The 23287-nt window shown below is 59.5% G+C and overlaps 1 protein-coding gene across 1 annotated transcript; it reads right to left on the bottom strand.

Annotated features, from left to right (window-relative positions):
• Positions 1-15: 15 nt before the first annotated feature.
• On the bottom strand, positions 16-19017 carry LOC115390420 (lysine-specific demethylase 2A-like). Its single transcript, XM_030094282.1, is given in 24 exon segments — positions 16-167; positions 249-412; positions 655-894; positions 1029-1179; positions 2046-2567; positions 2570-2668; positions 2747-2852; positions 7755-7787; positions 11187-11270; positions 11551-11679; positions 11850-11973; positions 12127-12269; positions 12344-12421; positions 12521-12759; positions 13102-13228; positions 13304-13419; positions 13497-13650; positions 14500-14593; positions 14705-14811; positions 16178-16356; positions 17454-17500; positions 17702-17780; positions 17860-17998; positions 18466-19017. Coding segments are annotated over 24 exon segments (3345 nt in total). The 5' UTR covers positions 18505-19017.
• Positions 19018-23287: the final 4270 nt, after the last annotated feature.

Genomic DNA, 23287 nt, shown 5'->3' with positions numbered 1-23287 from the left:
AGGCGGACTGGAGACTCACCCGGGGGGACAGACCATGTCCCTGATCTGGGCGTCGCCCACTCCCTCGCACCAGCGCAGGTCCAGCAGCCGCAGGTGGGGCAGCGAGGGGGACACCATGGAGGACAGACAGAACCAGGACAGGCCGGACACCCGCAGCTCCCTCAGACCTGAGGACACAGGCCCGTCCCCGTCCAGTCAGCGTCCCGCCGCGGGCTCGGCGTCCTCGGGGGGACGGACGGTCTCTGTACCTGGGAGCCTGGTGAGTAGACAGTTGAGCTGTCTCTTGGCCACGGGAGTCCAGGACAGGTCCAGCGAGACGGGCTGCCGCTTGACGATGCCGGCCAGGGCCTGGTTCCTAAGAGGACCGCCGCGGCTCACGTCCACATGGCTCCACAGACGCTTGTCACAGCTCCTGGACGGACGGACGGACGGGATGGACAGGACGGGAGGGGACGGACGGGACAGAGGGGATGGGAGGGGGCGGGACAGGACAGGACAGACAGAACAGCACGGGACAGACGGGATGGGACAGACAGGACAGGACAGCACGGAACAGGACAGACGGGACAGATGGGACGGGACGGACGGGACAGCAGAGAGTGAGACGCTGCAGACAGCAGTGGGACAGACGGGGACAGGCGGGGACAGACCTACCACTTGTACCAGGCCTTGCAGACCGTCATGCAGACCAGCAGCTCGTTCCGGTTCAGGAACTTGAAGACGGAGACCCAGACCTCCTTCTCGCCCCCCCGCTCGTTCCCCACGTCTCTGAAGGACGGAGTGGACAGCAGGGACGGGGGGGACAGGGCGGCGGCCGCCGCTTCGTCTTCCTCTGAGGACGAGGCGGAGCGCGGCCTGGAGCCGCGGTCTCCATGGTTACCGCGCAGGCGGGGCCTGAGACCAGAGGCAGAGGTCAGGGGGGACGGGGGACAGGGGGACAAGTACGGGGGACAGGGGCAGGGGCGGGAGACGAGGACAAGGGACAGGGGACAGGGGGCGTTCCATTCTGGTCCGCGGTCGTGTCCTACCTTCCGGGTCCTCTGGGGACGCCGTCCCCCGCCTGGGCCCGGGGACCTCTGGACAGACCGGTCCTCCTCTGGACCAGGGCCTGCGGGGGGCCGGGCCCTCCGGCCGCGCCTCGGGGGCCCATCGCCGCCTCCAGCTTGGGAACGATGGAACCTGAGACCAGAACCAGAACCACAGAGTCCTGAGACCAGAACCAGAACCACAGAGTCCTGAGACCAGAACCAGAACCACAGAGTCCTTCAGTCCTGGGCTGGACCGGGGACCACATTCACAACCCAGAACCCAGAACCTGGACCTCTGAATAGACCCCTGTTGTGCATGGTGGTGTGTAGTCAGTGTGTTGTGTATTTTCAGAGTGTGGACAGACTCTCCCCGGGCGTCCTCCGGGCCTGCTGGGGCCGCAGTGTGCAGTGTGTAGTGTAGTGTGCAATGTGTAGTGTGTAGTGTAGTGTGCAGTGTGCAGTGCGTGGACGGACTGTCTCACCGGGCGTCCTCCGCGCCTGCTGGGCCGCAGTGTGTAGTGTAGTGTGTAGTGTAGTGTGCAGTGCAGTGTGTAGTGTAGTGTAGTGTAGTGTGTAGTGTAGTGTGCAGTGCAGTGTGTAGTGTAGTGTAGTGTAGTGTGTAGTGTGCAGTGTGCAGTGCGCAGTGCGTGGACGGACTGTCTCACCGGGCGTCCTCCGCGCCTGCTGGGGCCGCAGTGTGTAGTGTAGTGTGTAGTGTGTAGTGCGTAGTGCAGTGTGCAGTGCGCAGTGCGCAGTGCGTGGACGGACTGTCTCCCCGGGCGTCCTCCGGGCCTGCTGGGGCTGAAGTGTGCAGTGTGTAGTGTGTAGTGTAGTGTGTAGTGTGTAGTGTGTAGTGTGTAGTGTAGTGTAGTGTGTAGTGTGTAGTGTGTAGTGTGCAGTGCGTGGACGGACTGTCTCACCGGGCGTCCTCCGGGCCTGCTGGGGCCGCAGTGTGCAGTGTAGTGTGTAGTGTGTAGTGTAGTGTGCAGTGCGCAGTGCGTGGACGGACTGTCTCACCGGGCGTCCTCCGGGCCTGCTGGGGGCGCTGCAGCGTCACCGTCAGGTAGGATCCGCTCAGCAGCTCGTCGTTCAGGTCGGACACCAGCAGCACCGGCGGCTCCGGGTCCGAGTCCCAGCGTCCGTCCTCCGCCTCGTCGTCCTCGTCCTCCTCGTCCTCCAGTGTGTCCATGTCCTCCTCCTCGGGGTCGAAGGCCCGCCCCTCGCTGTCCTCGTCCTCGTCTTCGTCCTCGTCCGTTCGGCGCCTCCTCCGGCGCCGGTGCTGCTGCCGCTCTTTCTCTCCGTCCTCGCTGTCCTCCTCCTCGTCCTCCTCGTCTTCCTCCTCCTCCTCGTCCTCGTCCTCGTCGTCCTCGTCGTCTTCGTCGGAGTCCTCGGAGTCGTCCCCCCGCCGCTGCATCCTGGATCCGCCTCGCAGCCGGACGCCTCGGCCCCGCCGCACGCCGTCCCTCGGCCCCGCCCCTCGCTTCAGCTTGAGGACGGAGGCGGAGCCGGGAGTCCCGAAGCCCGCCCGGGCGCTCCTGGGGCGGAGCCTCCTCTCAGCAGGCTCCTCCTACTGGCCCCGAAGCCCCTCCTGGAGGCGTGGCCCCCGCCCCGGGCGTGCAGCGCCATCTTCCTCCTGTGGGCTGCGGACGGGAGTCGAACCGTCAGACGGCGAGCGTCCGGCGGGGGGCGGGAGGCGGGACGGCGGGAGGCGGACCCACCTTCGTCCTCGTCCTCGCTGGCAGAGTCGTCTCCGTCGCGGCCGTGGCGCTGCCGGCGGTAGATCTTCGCCATGCGAGCGTCCAGCAGAGATGAGGACTTCCTCTTCTGCAAGAGAGACACCATGAGGACACACACACACACACACTCTCTCACAAACACACACACACATTTGTACAGCTATATGTTGTGAGGACATTGATTGACATAATGCATTTCCAGCCCCGAACCCGAACCATCAAAAATTAATGCCTGACCCTGACTCAGACCCTAAACCTGACCTAAACCTGACCCTGACCCAGACCCAGACCCTAAACCTGACCCTGACCCTGACCCTAAACCTGACCTAAACCTGACCCTGACCCAGACCCTAAACCTGACCTAAACCTGACCCTGACCCTGACCCTAAACCTGACATAAACCTGACCCTGACCCTGAACCAAAAATCAAGTCTGAACATCAAAAAGGCCAAAAAAGGTCTGACGAATAGTGAGGACCGGCCCAAATGTTCTCACTTTCCACAAATTGTCCTCACTTGTAAGGTTAAAAACCCAATGTCCTCACAGTATATAGCTGTACAAGTACACACACACACACACACACACACACACACACACACACACACACATGCACTCGCAGACACTCAATCTGCCGTCGTGCCAGTAACAATGGGAATTCGGTCGTTCGGGACTTTGATCGGTACCGCCCGGATTCCGTCGGAGCGCCGGAGTACCGGTTCCTGTTGAACCGGACCGGACCGTGTTCCGGTACCTGAAGGCATCCTGGAGACTGAGGGAGTGGAGGAGTCGGGATTTTCCACCCGCACCTGAACGCAGCACTCATAGGAGCGGTTAGCGTCGGTAGCTAGCATGTCAAGAGAGCGCGGGAAAGCACGGCTCCGCCTTTCAAAAAGCGCCGCAGATTCCGGGAAAACGTCTGGTCTCAGGAAGCTCCGGGTTCAGAACCAGATGTTCAGAACCAGATGTTCAGAACCAGATGTTCTCCAGGATGAGCCTCAAAACTGCGGCTACAACTCCTGCATCCAGCACCGTTAGCATGCTAGCATCAGTCAGAACACTAGCAGTCGTGATGTTACGACCCCAGGTCTGTTCCCCGTAAACTTGAAGCAGTTGTGGCCCTGGGGTTCTGGGGGGGGGGCACCAGCTCCTAGACTGGGGCTAACAGTTAGCACGCTAGCATCTGCAGAAAACTAGCCTCTGTTAGCAACTCATCCACAGTAGTCCACTAACAGCTTTAAACAGAGTGTGTAGACCACGGTGTGTGTAGACCACGAAGTGTGTAGACCACGGTGTGCGTAGACCACGGAGTGTGTAGACCACGGGGTGTGTAGACCACGGTGTGCGTAGACCACGGTGTGCGTAGACCACGGTGTGCGTAGACCACGGGGTGTGTAGACCACGGGGTGTGTAGACCACGGAGCTGCAGCATGAAACATTTGGTTCTATGGTCGGAGCTCCAGAGGAAGGAGGACCTTCCAGCAGCTGTGGGGTCTTTAAAGGGAAGAGTAAAGATTCCTCAGCTGGTTGATGATGGGAAGATGGCGGCGCGGCGCTGGTGTGGCGCCGGCGCGGCGCCAGTGGCCGGTCATGTTCCCAGAGGCGCCTTGACATCCGCCGGCAGACAGGAACGTCTGGATTCTGCTACGCCGACCTTTGATCAGGAAGCGTAGACTCATCCCTGAGATGTCCAGGCTACGCTCTGACTACATCCAGGCTACGCAGCCCCCCCCCGACCCAGCGCTCAGAGCTAAGGCGAGGGAAGCGCTAAGAGCTAAGAGCTAGCACCACACCGACTTCCTGTACCAGCCTGTTCCCGGCTAGCAGCGCTCTCTGGGGGACAGATACGCCTTGGCGTCGCCCGATGCCCTGGAACGTCAGGATCTGCAGGGAAACATGGCGGCACAGCGGTGCAGCCGCTATCCGCTAGCTGCTAGCCACACACTCCGGGCAGACAGACCAGCTGAGCGCTGCGCCTGGCGGTCTCCTGGCTCAGTGCTGACGTCTGATTGGCCACAGGAGGCCCGCCCCGTTCCATGGTGCCGGTGGTTTTAATCGGGCGGGTCCTGAATATCCGAACACTCGGTCGTTATGACGACGTTCAGTCAATCATTTTGCGATCCGACTATCTGAGCAAACCCTCCGACGTCCCGTGTAACCGGCGACGCGCCGGGCAGAAGTCCCGGTTCCACCGGTAGACAACGCAGAACGCTGACGTCCCTCAGAGCATCGTGTCGCCGGCCCGCCCCGGAAGACATGCAGAGGACACGCTGCCTGCGTCCTCAAACACTCCCCCGTCCTGTCCATGGACCGTCTGTCCCCCTGTCCTGCAGGAGGCGCTACAGGAGCCTCCGAACCAGAACCAGAACCAGAAGCACCCACCGAGGAGCAGGTTCTCCCCAGACCGGAGCTTCTTTCCAACACATGAAATCTGAATTTAATTTAAAGGAATACTCCACCCAAAAAACGATTTGGCCTCATTTTCTACTCACCCTCATGCTGAGAAACACTCTGGAGCACCTTTTTGATGTCTCAAATGCAGCTGGAGGTCCGGGGGGATTTTCATTGTCAACAAACAGGGACCGACCGAGCCCGAAAGAAAAAACGGTCCATAAAGTCCACAAAATGTGCCCATTTTCCTTCGTACTGCTCCTCCGCTGTAATTAGGGGTGTTTAAAAAAATCGATTTGGTGATATATCGTGATATGACGTCACGGGATTCTAACATCGATTCAAAATACGTCCATATCGATTTTTAATCATGTATTTACCCGCAAATATCCATTGCGGCGTCTTTTTGTGTGCTGCACTTTTACTCCTGGCCACTAGCTGGCAGCACACCACACCAGGAGCTTTGCAGAGCCTCCAGTCCGCCAGAGGAAGAACAGCATCTGGCGAGAGCTCTCCCGGTGGTTTCTTTACACTACCGTCTCACGGTAACTGGATCACACAACAGTCTCCCGCGGCGGAGGAAGTGGGAGACGCTCCGAGGAATATTTATAAAGCCGGAATCTGGACGCACTGTGGCTTTTACAACCAGGACGGAGGGACAGATAAGAGCCACGCCATTTGTAAAATGTGCTTTGCAAAAGTCAAATACCGCGGAAATACCACCAACCCACATGCATTTCAGCAGGATGTCCCCATGCAGGACACCCTGAGGGACCTGGACAGCTGTGAGGGACAGGCTGCGTCCCCCCAGGAGTGTGAAGGAGCGTTGCCTCCTCAGCAGGTCCTTCCTCCCTGCTGCTATCAGACTCTACAGCCAGCACTGCTCCAACTAGTCCAAACACACACCGCACACTGTTCCAAATGACATTCCTGTGTATTTGTCTTTTCACGTCTCACATTTTTCTATAATATTGTACATATGTCTGTCCTATATGTATATCTAAATAATATGTAACTCATATCTGTTAATATTATAGTTTACATATGTGTTCTGTCTTAAATGTGTATTTAATTTATATTTGATTTATATCTGTCAGTGTATATCTGTTATTTCTTTATATCTGTCTGAAACTTATATTTAAATTATGTCATTTAGTTTGTATCTGTTATTTAATTATATTCATCCTAAATTTATAGTTAATTTTTCTATGTATGGCTGGACCTTGTAAATTCTCATATTTTGCATTTCTTTTCTCTGTGCTGCTTAACATTGCAATTTCCCCCTGTGGGACAAATAAAGGAATTTCAGTTCAATTCAGTTCAGGGTTTTACAATGATTGCACTTTATTTTCTCAAAACATGTCACATTATTGAAGGTTTATGTAGCCTTTATTTTTATTCACTGTTTAAATGAAAAAGTATCCTGCAACTTGCTTGCTGTTAAATATCGCTGCTTGAGTGCTGCTGTTGCATTTGGGATGAATAAAATGTGTTTCATACAAGTTTTCTCATGAAGTACTACTAGTTTCCAAATTAGTTGTTCCTAAAGTATCGCAATAATCGTCATGAACATTGGTATCGGGATATATCGAATCGTGACCCACGAATCGTGATACGAATCGTATCGCCAGATACTCGGCGATACACACCACCAGCTGTAGTCCAAGAGTCCTGAGCGGTAACGTCCATGATTCATTCCACACGAGGTCGTTAAGTACAGCTTTAGAGGTCAACAGCGTGATATCGTACCCCCGCAGTGCAGACGTCTGCCGCGGCTTCATACTTCAGGGTTAGACGAGTCGATTCTGTTCTATGAAGTACTTCACCTCGTTTTCTTTTGTTTTTTTCACTTCGTAATCAAATCTTATTTTAATTTCGTGTCACTCTGGGGGGGGGGGGGGGGGGGGGTCCTTCACACTGAGGGGGTCCTCCACACCGGGAGTTGGTCCTGGTCCTCTGCTGGGGTCACTGTGCTCGGGTCCTCTGGTCCCGGCTGGCCTGGGGGGCTCCACACCTCGGTGTGGGGGTCCCTTGGTCTGGCGGGGTCAGGGGTCGGGCGCTGGAGCCCCAGTATTAATGACCTTCACCTTCTCCTGGTGTGGACGGCCCCACTGGTAGTGTTTTCCCATGATGCTTAGTGCCGTGCCATGTCTCCTCTGCTGTGTGCAATATCATGGGAGTGTGTGTGTGTGTGTGTGTGTGTGTGTGTGTGTGTGTGTGTGTGTGTGTGGTGCATACTGTTTGATGGTGCAGTTTTTTATTCTTTTTTGTTTTTATGACTTTTTTTACTGTTCAGCACTTTGTGTTTTTATAAACATGAAAAAGTGCTCGACAAATAAAGTTTGATTTGATTTGACAGACAGACAGAGGACAGACAGAGGACAGACTGACAGACAGACAGAGGACAGACAGAGAGACAGAGGACAGACAGACAGAGGACAGACTGACAGACAGACAGAGGACAGACAGACAGAGAGACAGAGGACAGACAGAGAGACAGAGGACAGACAGACAGAGAGACAGAGGACAGACAGACAGACAGAGGACAGACAGACAGAGAGACAGAGGACAGACAGAAGCAGATGATCTGAGTCAGACTCACCGCTGGAAGAGAGTCGGCTCGCTCGCCCCCGACCTGCTGGACAGGAAGTAAACCGTCACTGCCACAACCAGCAACCAGCAACCAGAGGCCTGTGTGTGTGTGTGTGTGTGTGTGTGTGTGTGTGTGTGTGTGTGTGTGTGTGTCGCCCCCCCGCCCACACAGGCACAGAACACAGTGAAAGGAGGAACATGAGGAGATGCTCTGCGGGTCTGAACGGCCCGAGAACCTGGACTCAGCCCCTCCCCCAGGCCCTCACACACACACACACACACACACACACACACACACACACACACACACACACACACACACACACACACACACACACACACACACACACACACACACACACAGCGAAGCTTCACCGGACTCCGCCAAACACTGAAGCCCCCTTCCCACCGGCCAAACAACCCATTTGGACCCGCTCACACCCGGCTCCTCGTGCAGGGGAAGGTTCTCTTTCAGGTCTTTCAGCCCTGCAGTCGACGCGGGTTTTTAGCAGGTCGCTGCTATAGGCTTTTAGAGAGAGGGGCGAAAGGGAGTGTGAAAGGCAGACGCGAGTCGACGCGGTAATTTACGTGATGAGGTTAACGCAGCGCGGCTACGTTAGCGCGCTAGCTGCTGTTTCTGGACCCAGCTGAGACTTCCTCCAGGGCGACCCGGCACTGCAGGACAGGAGGCCAGAGCTCTGGTCCGGGAGGAGGAGGGTCGCTGTTCCGCTGCACTGTTTACTTTCACTTTGCTCCGTCGCGCTGATGATGTCATCAACTCAGGACACCATCAGCGCAGGAAGACGCAGCGACGCGGCTCGCCAGCAGGGGGTCAGACCCGGGTCTGCAGGCGGAGGGGGAGGAGCCTGAAAAGGCGACTATTAGCGGGTCGAAAACACGGGTCGACCCACGAGCTGCAGGGGGAGGGGGATGAGAGAGGATTCAGCCGCTCTGCTGGAGAACAGGGTCTGCAGGTTCTGAGTGTTCCGGAGCTTCCTGAGGGGCGGAGCCACAAACGAGACGGAGCGCCAGAGATGGAGGTCATGGAGGAAGAGGGGAAGCGATGGAGAGGAGGCAGAGGAGCGGAGAAAAGCCACAACTCCGGAAAGAACACTGAGCCCGAGTCGCTCCGGAGCAGCCGGGACCGGAACCCGAACCAGAACTGAACGCCGGACCAGAACCGGAACCCGGACCAGAACCGGTGGAGGCAGCCGGAACTGGAACCCCGGACCAGAACCGGACCAGAACCGGTGGAGGCTGAGGAACAGTCGCCGTGGCGATCTGAAGCCTTCAGAGTTTCACAACGAATCTCACAACCTAAAAGCTGCGAGCAGCTCTGGTCCAGACCGGGTTAGCCCGTTCCCCGACCCGCCGGCTGACCGTGGCGGTCGGAGACACTTCCTCTGGACTGGCAGACCAGGGCAGACCAGAGCAGACCAGGGTGGTGGTTCAGACCCCTCAGACTCCCTGGTGAGTCTGTTCCAGGTTCTGGACAGGAGGACTCCACCGACAGTCAAACCTCTGTTGGGGAGAAGGTCTTCAACCGTGTCCCTCGTGGTGTCTCTTGGGGGACTTTAGGAGTCTGGAGTCTGGGGCCCCTTGTTCAGGGTCTTCAGGTCTCTGCAGGACCAAACAGGACTCTGGTCCACACTGCCAGCAGGAAGCTGGACCTGTTCCTGGAGCATGTTGGACTCCAGCAGGGAAGAGCTACGCCACCAGGGGGAGGAGCTACGTCACCAGGGGGAGGAGCTACGTCACCAGGGAGAGGAGCTACGCTACCAGGGGGAGGAGCTACGTCACCAGGGGGAGGGGCTATGTCACCAGGGAGAGGAGCTACACCATCAGGGGGAGGGCTACGTCACCAGGGGGAGGAGCTACGTCACCAGGGGAGGGGCTACGTCACCAGGGGAGGGGCTACGTCACCAGGGGAGGAGCTACGTCACCAGGGGGAGGAGCTACGTCACCAGGGGAGGTCCTACGTCACCAGGGGGAGGGGCTACGTCACCAGGGGAGGGGCTCCATCACCAGGGGAGGAGCTACGTCACCAGGGGAGGGGCTACACCACCAGGGGGAGGAGCTACAAAACAAGGGGGAGGGGCTACATCACCAGGGGAGGGGCTACGTCCCCAGGGGGAGGGGCAACGTCACCAGGGGAGGGGCTACATCATCAGGGGAGGGGCCACGTCACCAGGGGGAGGGGCTACATCACCAGGGGGAGGGGCCACATCACCAGGGGGAGGGGCCACACCACCAGGGGAGGAGCTGGGAGTAGAGCTGCTCCTCCACATGGAGAGGAGCAGTGAGGAGGCTCAGCTCCTCTTTAGGACGGAGCCTCCTGGACGCCTCCCTGGGGAGGAGTTCTGGACATGTCCCACCAGGAGGAGGACCCGGGGAAGACCAGGACAGGACGGACTGGGATGAGAACTCCTCAGGATCCTCCAGGAGGGGCTGGAAGAAGAGTCTGGGGACAGGAAGTCTGGAGACAGGAAGTCTGGCATCCCTGCTTAGACTGCTGTCCTCGCCACCCAGTTCCGGATCAGTGTCAGAAGGTGGATGAGGTGCTGCAGTCCGGCAGCAGCTCTGCCCAGAGCCGGATGCTGAAAGCTGCACGAGCCAAAAACTACTTCAATCAACCTTCCTCAAACAGCTGGAAATGAGTCCCTGTCTCTTTAAGAAGCTGCTCAGCTGAGAGACACGCCCCTTCAGAGTGGAGAGGGGCGGGGCAGCCAGCTGTGCATTATGGGTGGAGCTGTGCATTATGGGTGGAGCTGTGTAGCACCAAGCGTTTCAATTCAGGGATCACTCAGATATGCTGAACGGTTCAGGAAACGACTCCATGAGTCTTTTCAACGGGGAAACGACTCTCCAGCTTTATACAGGCTCAGAAAGAGGATTTTTCTGAAACTCCTCCTTTAAAGTCCAGACTTAGCCCCGCCCTCCGGGGGACCATCGGTCTGACCCACTGATCTGAACGTTCTCCGGGTTCTGCAGCCTCACAGTTTCATCAGGAGTTGTGTCTCTTCTACTGAAACATGGGGGGGGGGGGGGGGGGTCACGTGACACACAGAGCCGGCGGCTCCTCTCACCAGTCTCGAGCTGATTGGCTGAGAGGGCAGAGGGGCCGCCACCAAGAGGAGGGAGGCTGAGGAGGAGGAGCAGGAAGGAAGAGGAGGAGGAGGAGGAGGAGGGTCCAGCCGGGAGCCCGCGGGGCCCCCTAGGGCGGCAGAGGGCCCGGGGCCCAGCCTGAGGACCAGGGGGCCGCGGGGCCGGGGGGGCTGCTGGTCATCGCTGCCGGATGACTGACGGGGCAAACGAGGCCGGACGGGGCAGAAAGGAGAGCAACCTGTTAGCTCCACCAGGGTGTGTGTGTGCGTGCGTGCGTGCGTGCGTGCGTGCGTGCGTGCGTGCGTGCGTGCGTGCGTGTTAGAGTCAGAGGTCACACCTCGGGATCGGTGATTCCCTGGACGCACTTGGGACACTCCCAGCAGCTGGGCAGGTCTTGGTTCACCACTCCGTCTCCCGGAACCTGAACACAGCATCAGTCCATCAGGGACCAGAACCAGAGAGGTCCAAAAACACCCGGTCCAGCAGAGCTCCCGAACCAGGCCTGGTCCGGAACCTCAGCCAGTCTCTCAACGTCCCCCCTCCCCCCGCGAACTGAAGCAAACAGGTCAGAGGTCATTCATGCCCCGTGCAAACTCTATGTAATGTAAAAATCCACAGAGCCGCACCGCTGCCAGCGATTCACAACCAGAGGGAGGGTGACCCCCTGCTCACACTGCATAGTGCGTGTGTGTGTGTGTTACCGTCAGACAGGCAGGATGGACGATTTGTGCGCAGTTGGAGCACTCCATCAGTGTGAGGGACGGGTCTCCAGTCTCCTCCTGGTTCGGCTCCTTACAGATCTCACACACTGCAGACAGCGGGAGGCCCGGCTACAGACACACACACACACACACACACACACACACACACACACACACACACACACACACACACACACACACACACACACACACACACACACACACACACACAGCTGTTATTACTCCGCCTCTGACCTCCACTCTCTGGTGTCTCGGTGGACGGTCCACTCGGGGCTCACAGAGAGACACTGCCGCAGGACGCAGGTCTGCTTCAGCTTCCCCGGACCGCCGAACTTCTTCATGTCCCGGCAGAAGTTACACTCGCCGCACTCCGGCCTCACGCACGCCTCACAGCGCTTACACCTGCAGACAGGAAGCCCGTCAAAACAACAGGCGGCGTCAGTCAGACAGGAAGCCAGGCGTCAGTCAGACAGGAAGCCAGGCGTCAGTCAGACAGGAAGCCAGGCGTCAGTCAGACAGGAAGCCAGGCGTTGAGACAGGCGGCGAGCCACTGACCTGACCCTGCGGCGCCGCAGCACTGACATGGAGGAGGCGGGCTTCTGGGGCCGCGGGGCCGGGACGGGGACGGGGACGGGGACGGGGACCAGCTTGGGACGGGGAGGTGGAGTGGGCGGAGGAGGAGGCCGGTACCACGACGGCTGCAGGAGGCAACGACACCGTCAGTCCGGCCGTCTTTTATTTTGAAAGGCCGGACAGGAAGTGCGCGGCTCACCCTGCGGGGCCAGCGGACGACGGGCTTCCCGGTGTAGGACAGCTTGGGGACGTCGTTGGCGTGTTCCTTCAGCAGAGCCTGCGGAGACGGCGGACGTGAGACGGGCGGTGGTGGCCGGGGACAGACGGTGGTGGACGGGGACAGACGGCGGTGGACGGGGACAGACTGCTGGAGCACCTTGACGTGTGAGACGAGCGCGGCAGCGTTGTGGATCCCGGCCGGGACGCACTTCCTGTTGGACGGCAGCACCTCCAGCTTCCCCAGCAGGTTCCACAGGCCGTCCAGCTCCAGGGGGGTCAGGTGGATTTGACCTGCGGGGGGGTCGTCGTCACTGTCCCCTTCCTCCTCCTCCTCTTCCTCCTCCTCCTCTTCCTCCTGCTCGCCGGACGCTTCAGAAGCAGGACGCTTCTTCAGACCTTCAGGAGACGAAACCCAACAGCGCTGAAGACAAGACGTCATTCTGCGGACTGTGTGGACTCTGAGGACTCTGAGGACTCTCTGTGGAATCTGAGGACTTTGAGGACTGTGTGGACTCTCTGTGGACTGTGTGGACTCTGAGGACTCTGAGGACTCTCTGTGGAATCTGAGGACTTTGAGGACTGTGTGGACTCTCTGTGGACTGTGTGGACTCTGAGGACTCTGAGGACTCTGTGTGGACTCTGTGTGGACTCTGAGGACTCTCTGTGGACTCTGTGTGGACTCTGAGGACTCTCTGTGGACTCTGAGGACTGTGTGGATGTCCACGCGCCGGGACTCACCGATCCCCAGCGAGAGCTTCTGGAACTCGGGCGTCAGGTAGGACGTCCCGGTCAGGCTGAAGACGTAGCGGTCCAACACGTACCAGCACATCTCGTAGTAGAACGGGAACCGGAACTTGCCGGGAACCTGGACAGAGCAGACAGGGGTCTTCAGCCGCCGCCGTCCCGCCGCCCGGAGGACGGGGGACGGGTCTGGACCTACTCGGGTTCTGTCCTCGATGCTGCAGATGTCCAGCTGCGTGGGGACGTTGAAGCTGTGCAGGAAGTTCCCTCCGAAGACCAGGGAGTCCACCGGGGTGTAGACGGCGTGGATCCAGCCTGAGAGACACGGTGGCCGTCAGAGCCGTCCCCGTCCCCGTGGTGGGGGCGGGGCCCGGGATGGGGGCGGGGCCCACCTGAGGGGATGATGAAGGTGCAGCCCCGCTGCAGCTCCATCCGCTGGCAGTCGGACGCTCGGTCCCCCAGGAAGACGTCCCCCTGCTTCCCGGACAGAACCCAGTCCTCATACAGCTGCAGGTTCTGGGGGGTCGGGGGGATCAGCCAGAACACCTGCAGACACCAGACCTGAGCCCGGGATGGAGAACCTCCTCCGGGACGGGGACCCTCGTCTGGGACGGGGGGACCCTCGTCTGGGACAGAGAACCCTCCTCTGGGACGGGGACCCTCCTCTGGGACGGGGGACCCTCCTCTGGGACGGGGGGACCCTCCTCTGGGACGGGGGGACCCTCCTCTGGGATGGAGAACCCTCCTCTGGGACGGGGGACCCTCCTCTGGGACGGGGGGACCCTCCTCTGGGACGGGGGGACCCTCCTCTGGGATGGAGAACCCTCCTCTGGGACGGGGGGCCCCTCCTCTGGGATGGAGAACCCTCCTCTGGGACGGGGGACCCTCCTCTGGGACGGGGGACCCTCCTCTGGGACGGGGGACCCTCCTCTGGGATGGAGAACCCTCCTCTGGGACGGGGGACCCTCCTCTGGGACAGGGGGACCCTCCTCTGGGACGGGGGACCCTCCTCTGGGACGGGGGGACCCTCCTCTGGGATGGAGAACCCTCCTCTGGGACGGGGGGACCCTCCTCTGGGACGGGGGGACCCTCCTCTGGGACGGGGGGACCCTCCTCTGGGACGGGGGGACCCTCCTCTGGAATGGAGAACCCTCCTCTGGGATGGAGAACCCTCCTCTGGGACGGGGGACCCTCCTCTGGGACGGGGGACCCTCCTCTGGGACGGGGGGACCCTCCTCTGGGATGGAGAACCCTCCTCTGGGACGGGGGACCCTCCTCTGGGACGGGGGACCCTCCTCTGGGACGGGGGACCCTCCTCTGGGACGGGGGGACCCTCGTCTGGGACAGAGAACCCTCCTCTGGGACGGGGGACCCTCGTCTGGGATATGGACTCACCTTGCTGCCCCGCAGGACGTGGTACCAAACTGAGGTTCCCCCAAAGTCGACGTGGAAGTCGGTGTAGCAGCCCTCCACGCTCATCAGGCAGTACCTGAGGACAGCAGGAGAACCCTGAGGACCCGGAGACCCCGGAGGACCCGGAGGACCCGGAGACCCCGGAGGACCCTGGGAGGAGCTCTGGTTCCGGACCAGGTGGACCTACTTCTGGACTTTGGGGTACTGCATGTCGGGGACGGAGCTGCTGGAGTCTCTCTGTCTCTCCTTCAGGTGACGAGGCCACATGGTGTCCACCCAGTCCAGGAGGTCCAGCTGCACACACACACACACACACACACACACACACACACACACACACACACACACACACACCACACACACACACACACACACACACACACACACACACACACACACACAGACACAGACACCATGTATGTGAGTGCCGGGTGGGTGGGTGGTGCTTGGCAAGTGGGTGGGTGGATGCTGGGTGGATGTTGGGTGGATGCTGGGTGGTGTTGGGTGGTGTTGGTTGTTGGGTGGATGTTGGGTGTTGGGTGGATGCTGGGTGGTGTTGGTTGTTGGGTGGTGTTGGGTGGTGTTGGGTGGATGTTGGGCGTTGGGTGGATGCTGGGTGGTGCTGGGTGGTGTTGGTTGTTGGGTGGTGTTGGGTGTTGGGTGGATGCTGGGTGGTGTTGGTTGTTGGGTGGATGTTGGGTGGATGCTGGGTGGTGTTGGTTGTTGGGTGGTGTTGGGTGGTGTTGGGTGGATGTTGGGCGTTGGGTGGATGCTGGGTGGTGTTGGTTGTTGGGTGGATGTTGGGTGTTGGGTGGATGCTGGGTGGTGTTGGTTGTTGGGTGGATGTTGGGTGTTGGGTGGATGCTGGGTGGTGTTGGTTGTTGGGTGGTGCTGGGTGGTGTTGGTTGTTGGGTGGTGTTGGGTGGTGTTGGTTGTTGGGTGGTGTTGGTTGTTGGGTGGATGTTGGGTGTTGGGTGGATGCTGGGTGGTGTTGGTTGTTGGGTGGTGCTGGGTGGTGTTGGTTGTTGGGTGGTGTTGGTTGTTGGGTGGATGTTGGGTGTTGGGTGGATGCTGGGTGGTGTTGGTTGTTGGGTGGTGTTGGTTGTTGGGTGGTGTTGGGTGGTGTTGGTTGTTGGGTGGTGTTGGTTGTTGGGTGGATGTTGGGTGGTGTTGGTTGTTGGGTGGATGTTGGGTGTTGGGTGGATGCTGGGTGGTGTTGGTTGTTGGGTGGTGCTGGGTGGTGTTGGTTGTTGGGTGGTGTTGGGTGGTGTTGGTTGTTGGGTGGTGTTGGTTGTTGGGTGGATGTTGGGTGGTGTTGGTTGTTGGGTGGATGTTGGGTGTTGGGTGGATGCTGGGTGGTGTTGGTTGTTGGGTGGATGTTGGGTGTTGGGTGGATGCTGGGTGGTGTTGGTTGTTGGGTGGTGCTGGGTGGTGTTGGTTGTTGGGTGGTGTTGGGTGGTGTTGGTTGTTGGGTGGATGTTGGGTGTTGGGTGGATGCTGGGTGGTGTTGGTTGTTGGGTGGATGTTGGGTGTTGGGTGGTGCTGGGTGGTGTTGGGTGGTGCTGGGTGGTGTTTGTTGTTGGGTGGTGTTGGGTGGATGCTGGGTGGTGTTGGGTGGTGTTGGGTGTGGATGATGGATGCCGGGCCGTGGCGGTCTCACCGTGGCCGGCCTGCGGACCAGGCGGTCCAGCTTGGTGTGGCTGAACTCCAGACTGGTGGCGTTGTAGAGCTTGTCCCTCTGGGACGGCGGCGTCTCGTAGTAGCGCGTCCACTGGGCCATGGACATCTCCGTGGCCTTCTGGGTGCTCACGTCCATCACGTCCATCATCCGCCTGCTCCCTGAGAGGACGAGCGCCGCCATCAGCATCCGCCCGCCGTCTCGCCTCCGTCCACACTGAGACGGAACTCAGCTCTGAAACCCGACACCACCCGGCCGGCCTCAGCGGTCCCCGGACCAATGAGGAGACAAAAGGCCTCAGCACGCTCCCCCGTCGCCGCAACGGCGTTCCTACGACGTCTACGGCGTAGCTCTACGACGGGCTACGCCGGGGCTTGACGCGCGCCTCCCGAAAAAAGTGACTTTGCGTCGAGGCGACACGTGGTGACGTGAGCGTCGAGGGCTGTGATTGGTCCGCTTTCGTGCTGTTTATAGAATGAAGTAGAACTCACCCGGAATGCTTTTCTGATCCGAACTTCTTTCTTCAGGAGAAATTTAGATCCAGAATGGAGCGGCGCACATCGCTATACTGCTAGCAGTGTTAGCACTGCTAGCAGACGGGGCTGTGTGTAGAGCCGCTCCTCAAACGGCTTTAATCGTCCAAAAGCTCATTAGTTTCAGCAACATGTCCTCCTGGTCCCTCAGCCTGTCCTCCTCCACAGCCCGGGGTCCAGGTATGTCATAGATGCAGATATATGTTCGGTGAATGCGCGCGTGTCTAGATACATACGTCTAGAAATCTATGTCTATAGATCTATGTCTAGGTAAAGCCGACGCTACGGAAGCCGCATTGCTGTTGTGACTGCTAGCGGCTTGGCAGAGGAGGGCGTTCCCTTGACGGAGAAGCAAGACATGTTCAGCGGCGGCGTAGGGACGCCGTGGCGGCGACGGGGAGCACACTGAGGCCTTCAACCCCGGCAACACTGAAATATTCAGGTCAGAGACACGCCCACTCAGGTCAACCCGAGCCAGAGCCTTGGCTCCGCCCAGAGGTCACACCGAGGCGGACCCCTTGGCTCCGCCCACTGAGGTCAAACTGAGGACAAACCTTAGCAAGTCTTAGCAAGAGTCTGTCCCGAACCTGTCCTGACCACTCCTCCAGACCGATGGAGGCTGGTCCCGGTGTGGGACGCCGCGCTCTGCAGCATGCTGTGATAAACAAGGACCAGTGTGTGTGTGTGTGTGTGTGTGTGTGTGTGTGTGTGTGTCTCAGTCTTACCCACAAACATCTTGACGTCGTTGACGCTGAAGTCCGGCTCCGGCATCCTGGAGACCAGAACCCAGCAGGTCAACGGCAGAGTGGAGGACAGCAGAGGACAGGAGAGGACAGTAGAGGACAGCAGAAGACAGCAGAGGACAGCAGAGGACAGGAGAGGACAGTAGAGGACAGCAGAAGACAGCAGAGGACAGCAGAAGACAGCAGAGGACGGCAGAGGACGGCAGAGGACGGCAGAGGACGTGGCTTACTGCAGTCCCAGTCCGTCCGGCCTCTGGAACAGGACGGGGTCCCTCAGACCGCCTCTCTGGACGTACTCATAGGTGAAGTCTGGACCGGAGGACAGACGGCGGGACGTCAGTCTTCTGGGTGCTCGTGGTGCACGCGGTGCGCGTGGTCGTGCACGTACCTGTCCCCGCCATGCGGACGATGCGGGCGGAGCCGAAGCGCTCGCTGCTCAGCGGCTCGTCCAGGTCGAACGTCCTCCGCCCGTCCGTCTCCTCGTCCGAGACGCCATCGTCATGGTAACGGCGGCGGGTTCCGGCGCGCTGCAGGGGAGGGGGGAGGTCAGCGTGGCTGGGTGGAGCCGGCTGACCCCACCCCATCACCTCCATCACCTCCATCACCCCCACCGCATCACCTCCATCACCTCCATCACCCCCACCGCATCACCTCCATCACCCCCACCGCATCACCTCCATCACCCCCACCCCACACCTCCATCACCCCCACCGCATCACCTCCATCACCCCATCACCTCCATCACCCCCATCACCTCCATCACCCCCACCGCATCACCTCCATCACCCCCATCACCTCCATCACCCCCACCCCACACCTCCATCACCCCCACCGCATCACCTCCATCACCCCCACCCCACACCTCCATCACCCCCACCGCATCACCTCCATCACCCCCATCACCTCCATCACCCCATCACCCAGACCTGCCACCAGACCCTTCCTCAGGTGCCAGGTGTCCAGGTGATGGAGGTGTCCAGGTGAGGAGTCTTACCAGCCTCTTGCTGAACCGCGGCTTGGACTCGTCCATCATGACAGAACCTCCAGGACCAGAACCTCCGAGCGCCGAGCCGCCTGCCTCCACCTCCCTACAGCCGCCTCCACCTCTGCCTCAGTGTCCCTCAGTCTGTCCCACGGTGTCCCTCAGTCTGTCTCTCGGTGTCCCTCAGTGTCTCTCCGTGTCCCTCAGGGTGTCCCTCGGTGTCCCTCAGTCTGCCACTCGGTGTCCCTCGGTGTCCCTCAGTCTGTCCCTCGGTGTCCCTCCGCTCGGCGGTAAACCACCGGAGGACAGAGACTCTCGGGACGTCGGAGGCGTCCTCAGCCGCTACCCCCGCCTTCTGCCCGCCGCGTCTCCTTCACGCTACCCGGTGCATTAAAATACAGGAACGACTACAGTTACTTATCTGTAAGTTACTCCTGAACTCGCGTATTTCCACGCCAGCGTTACTCTCTCAGTGTAAAGTTAGCGCCGTTTCCGAACAGCCGCCATTTTCCTTTCCATCACAAAACATCCCTAAGCCCCGCCCACACTGCGGAAGTGAACCAATGAGAGCCGAGCCAGCGGACCGTTCATTGGACTGCAGCCTTGTCACTCACCGCAGCGTTCGGGGCGTCCTGATTGGTCCAGAGCGACCAATAGCCGCTGAGGGGCGTTCCTAACTGCCCGCTGGCAGCGCGGCTGGAGGCAGCCGCCGCGCTATTGGCTGACGGTGTCTGACGCGGTTTGTTACTGGAGGAGCTAGCCAATGGCGCTGCGATACATTCCCCAAACCCCGCCCCCGCCCGTTCCCCATTAGAAGTCATCCTCCACCCGTGACTGGAATCCGCCACAGACCGGCGTTCCTCCGTCCTTACCCCCATCCTGACGACCAGTGCGCGCGCGGCCTTCGTCCCGTCCAGGCGCGTGAGTCTCCGCGGGCCGCTCCGCTCTCCCGCAGCCTCACGCCGCGCCACGCGTTTGGCTGCTCTGCCTCAACAAGGAAGCGGCGCAGCTCCCGACAGCGACTGGCCGCTGATTGGCTGGGGAGTGTCCGCCGGCTCCTGTGATTGGCGGAGCGCGCCTGTCCATCAAACATGTACGGCAAGCGAGAGGACAACACGCCAAAGTGAGACGCGCTCGCTCACGAGTCAAACACAATGTCAGTCATGAATGATGAGAGAACTGAGCTCACGAGCGCCTCGACGTGGCGTTTCAGGCCGGAGCGCGCGGCAGGCAGACCCCCTCCACCTCTGACCTCCTGGAACCGGAACGATCCTGTCTCAGCTCAGTGCAGAGACGGACCGTCCACACCAGACCTTCCGTCTGAGGTTCAGTCTTCCCAACAAACGATCCGTCTTTCCTTTCACAAGAGTGATGCAACAGGACGAGTCCAGGCTGGGACGACAGCTCCAGAGACTCTTGACTCCCACAGGGGACTGTCAGTCCCAGAGACAGAGAGAGAGGGACGGAGAGAGGCACAGAGGGACAGACACAGAGAGAGACACAGAGAGAGAGACAAAGGGACAGACACAGAGAGAGAGAAACAGAGGGACAGAGAGAGAGAGACAGGGACAGAGAGAGAGAGGGACAGACAGAGAGAGAGGGACAGACAGAGAGAGAGAGAGGGAGAGAGAGCAAGAGAGAGAGGGACAGACAGAGAAAGCGGGAGAGAGAGACACAGAGTGACAGACAGAGAGAGAGGGACAGAGAGAGAGAGAGACACAGAGGGACAGACACAGAGAGAGAAACAGAGGGACAGAAAGAGAGGGAGGGACAGAGAGAGACAGAGTCACCGAGGAGAGAGAGGTAAAGGGACTGGAGGCGTGGTGGGTGTGTGGTGGGGGTATAGTGTAGATGTGGTGGGGGTGTGGTGGAGCTGTGGAGGGGGTATGACGGGGTATAGTGGGGGTGTGGTGGGAGTCGTGGTGGGGTTGTGGTGGGGTATGATGGGGTATAGTGGGGGTGTGGTGGGGGTATAGTGTAGATGTGGTGGGGGTGTGGTGGAGCTGTGGTGGGGGTATGACGGCGTATAGTGGGGGTGTGGTGGGGGTATAGTGTAGATGTGGTGGGGGTGTGGTGAAGCTGTGGAGGGGGTATGATGGGGTATAGTGGAGGTGTGGTGGGGTATAGTGGGGGTGTGGTAGGGTGTGGTGGAGGTATAGTGGGGTTATGATGGGGGTGTGGTGTTGGATATAGTGTAGGTGTGGTGGGGGTGTGATGGCGGTGTAGTGGGGGTATGATGGGGTGTGATGGGGTGTGGTGGGGGTATAGTGTAGGTGTGATGGAGTCGTGGTGGGAGGTGTTGTGGGGGTATGATGGGGTATAGAGGGGGTGTGGTGGGGGTATAGTTTGGGTGTGGTAGGGTGTGGTGGAGGTATAGTGGGGTTATGATGGGGTGTGGTGGGGTTATGGTGGGGGCGTGGTGGTGGTGTGGTCGGGGTATGATGGGGGTATAGTGTAGATGTGGTGGAGGTGTGGTGGGGGTATGGTGGGGTATGATGGGGTATAGTGGAGTTGTGGTGGGGGTATGTTGGGGTATGATGGGGTATAGTGGGGGTTTGGTGGGGGGTATAGTGTAGTTGTGATGGAGGCGTGGTGGGGATGTGGTGGGGGTATAGAGTAGATGTGGTGGGGGTGTGGTGGAGATGTGGTGGAGGTGTGGTGGGGGTGTGGTGGAGTTGTGGTGGGGGTATGATGGGGTTATGATGCAGTATAGTGGGGGTGTGGTGTTGGATATAGTGTAGGTGTGGTGGGGTATAGTTTGGGTCTGGTAGGGTGTGGTGGAGGTATAGTGGGGTTATGATGGGGGTATGATGGGGGTGTGTTGGGGTTATGGTGGGGGCATGGTGGGGGTGTGGTGGGGGTGTGGTGGGGGTGTGATGGGGTGTGGTGGGGGTATAGTGGGGTTATGATGGGGGTATGATGGGGTATGATGGGGTATAGTGGGGGTGTGGTGTTGGATATAGTGTAGGTGTGGTGGGGTATAGTTTGGGTCTGGTAGGGTGTGGTGGAGGTATAGTGGGGTTATGATGGGGGTATGATGGGGGTGTGTTGGGGTTATGGTGGGGGCGTGGTGGGTTATGATGGGGGTGTGATGGGGGTATGATGGGGTATGGTGGGGGTGTGATGGGGTGTGGTGGGGGTATGATGGGGTGTGGTGGGGTATGGTGGGGGTGTGGTGAGGGTATGATGGAGGTGTGATGGGGGTGTGGTGGGGGTATGATGGGGGTGTGATGGGGGTATGATGGGGTATGTGGGGGTGTGGTGGGGGTGTGGTGGAGGTAAGGTGGAGGTGTGATGGGGGTGTGATCGGGGTATGGTGGGGGTCTGGTAGGGTGTGGTGGAGGTATAGTGGGGTTATGATGGGGGTATGATGGGGGTGTGTTGGGGTTATGGTGGGGGCGTGGTGGGGGTGTGATGGGGTGTGGTGGGGGTATGATGGGGGTATGGTGGGGGTATGATGGGGTATATTGTAGATGTGGTGGGGGTGTGGTGGAGTTATGGTGGGGGTATGATGGGGTATGATGGGGTATAGTGGGGGTGTGGTGGGGGGTATAGTGTAGGTGTGGTGGGGTATAGTGGGGGTGTGGTAGGGTGTGGTGGAACTATAGTGGGGTTATGATGGGGGTATGATGGGGGTATGGTGGGGGTATGGTGGGGGTATGGTGGGGGCATGGTGGGGGTTTGGTGGGGGTGTGATAGGGGTGTGGTGGGGGTATGATGGGGGTGTGGTGGGGGTATGATGGGGTATATTGTAGATGTGGTGGGGGTGTGGTGGGGGTATGATGAGGGTGTGATGGGGGTATGTGGGGGTGTGGTGGGGGTGTGGTGGAGGTAAGGTGGAGGTGTGATGGGGTGTGATGGGGGTGTGGTGGGGGTATGATGGGGGTATGGTGGGAGTGTGATGGGGGTGTGGTGGGGGTATGATGGGGGTGTGATTGGGGTGTGGTGGGGGTATGATGGGGGTGTGGTGGGGGTATGATGGGGGTATGGTGGGGGTGTGATGGGGGTGTGATTGGGGTGTGGTGGGGGTATGATGGGGGTATGATGGGGGTGTGGTGGGGGTATGATGGGGGTATGGTGGGGGTATGATGGGGGTGTGATTGGGGTGTGGTGGGGGTATGATGGGGGTGTGATGGGGGTGTGATGGGGGTGTGGTGGGGGTATGATGGGGGTGTGATTGAGGTGTGGTGGGGGTATGATGGGGGTGTGGTGGGGGTATGATCTGGGTGTGATTGAGGTGTGGTGGGGGTATGATGGGGGTATGGTGGGGGTGTGGTGACGGGTGTTCCGGCTCCTGCTCCAGGCTTCACTGTGGGGGTTCTCCTGGTTCTCCTGGTTCTCCTGACGTGTCTCGGGTTCCATGCTGGCTGTGGAGAACAGCGTCTCACTCCCACCACAAACAAGTCAAGAGGACGAGGACAGAGGGGGCGGAGCCAGAAAAACATGTTTATTCCATCAAGACACATTTTAACACCACATGTAAACATGGAGCCTGAGTCCAGCAGCTCCGGGGGGGTCGTGGTCAGTCGGGTCGGGTGGATCAGGTCTGGTAGATCAGGTCCAGTCTGGTGGATCGGGTGGGGACATGCAGGACATGCAGTGCAGCTAGGATTGTCTAAAGTGACGTTGTCCAACGTCCTACACACAAAGGCCAACTCCACTCCAATGGGTCCAAACGCAGCTAGAGGGACACAGCTGGGAGTCCACAGCAACTCTGACGACACGAGATCAGCCTGGACCTGCCGGACCAGGACCACCCACAGCGGTCCTTGTCTCACGTGGTCCTGCAGACCCGCCTCGGGTCGTCCTGCAGACCCGCAGACCTCCACGCCGC

The sequence above is a fragment of the Salarias fasciatus genome, chromosome 6 (assembly GCF_902148845.1).
Source record: "Salarias fasciatus chromosome 6, fSalaFa1.1, whole genome shotgun sequence".
Classification (NCBI taxonomy): domain Eukaryota; kingdom Metazoa; phylum Chordata; class Actinopteri; order Blenniiformes; family Blenniidae; genus Salarias; species Salarias fasciatus.
The sequence above is the reverse complement of the archived record's forward strand: the minus strand, read 5'-3'. Positions and strand labels throughout refer to the sequence as shown.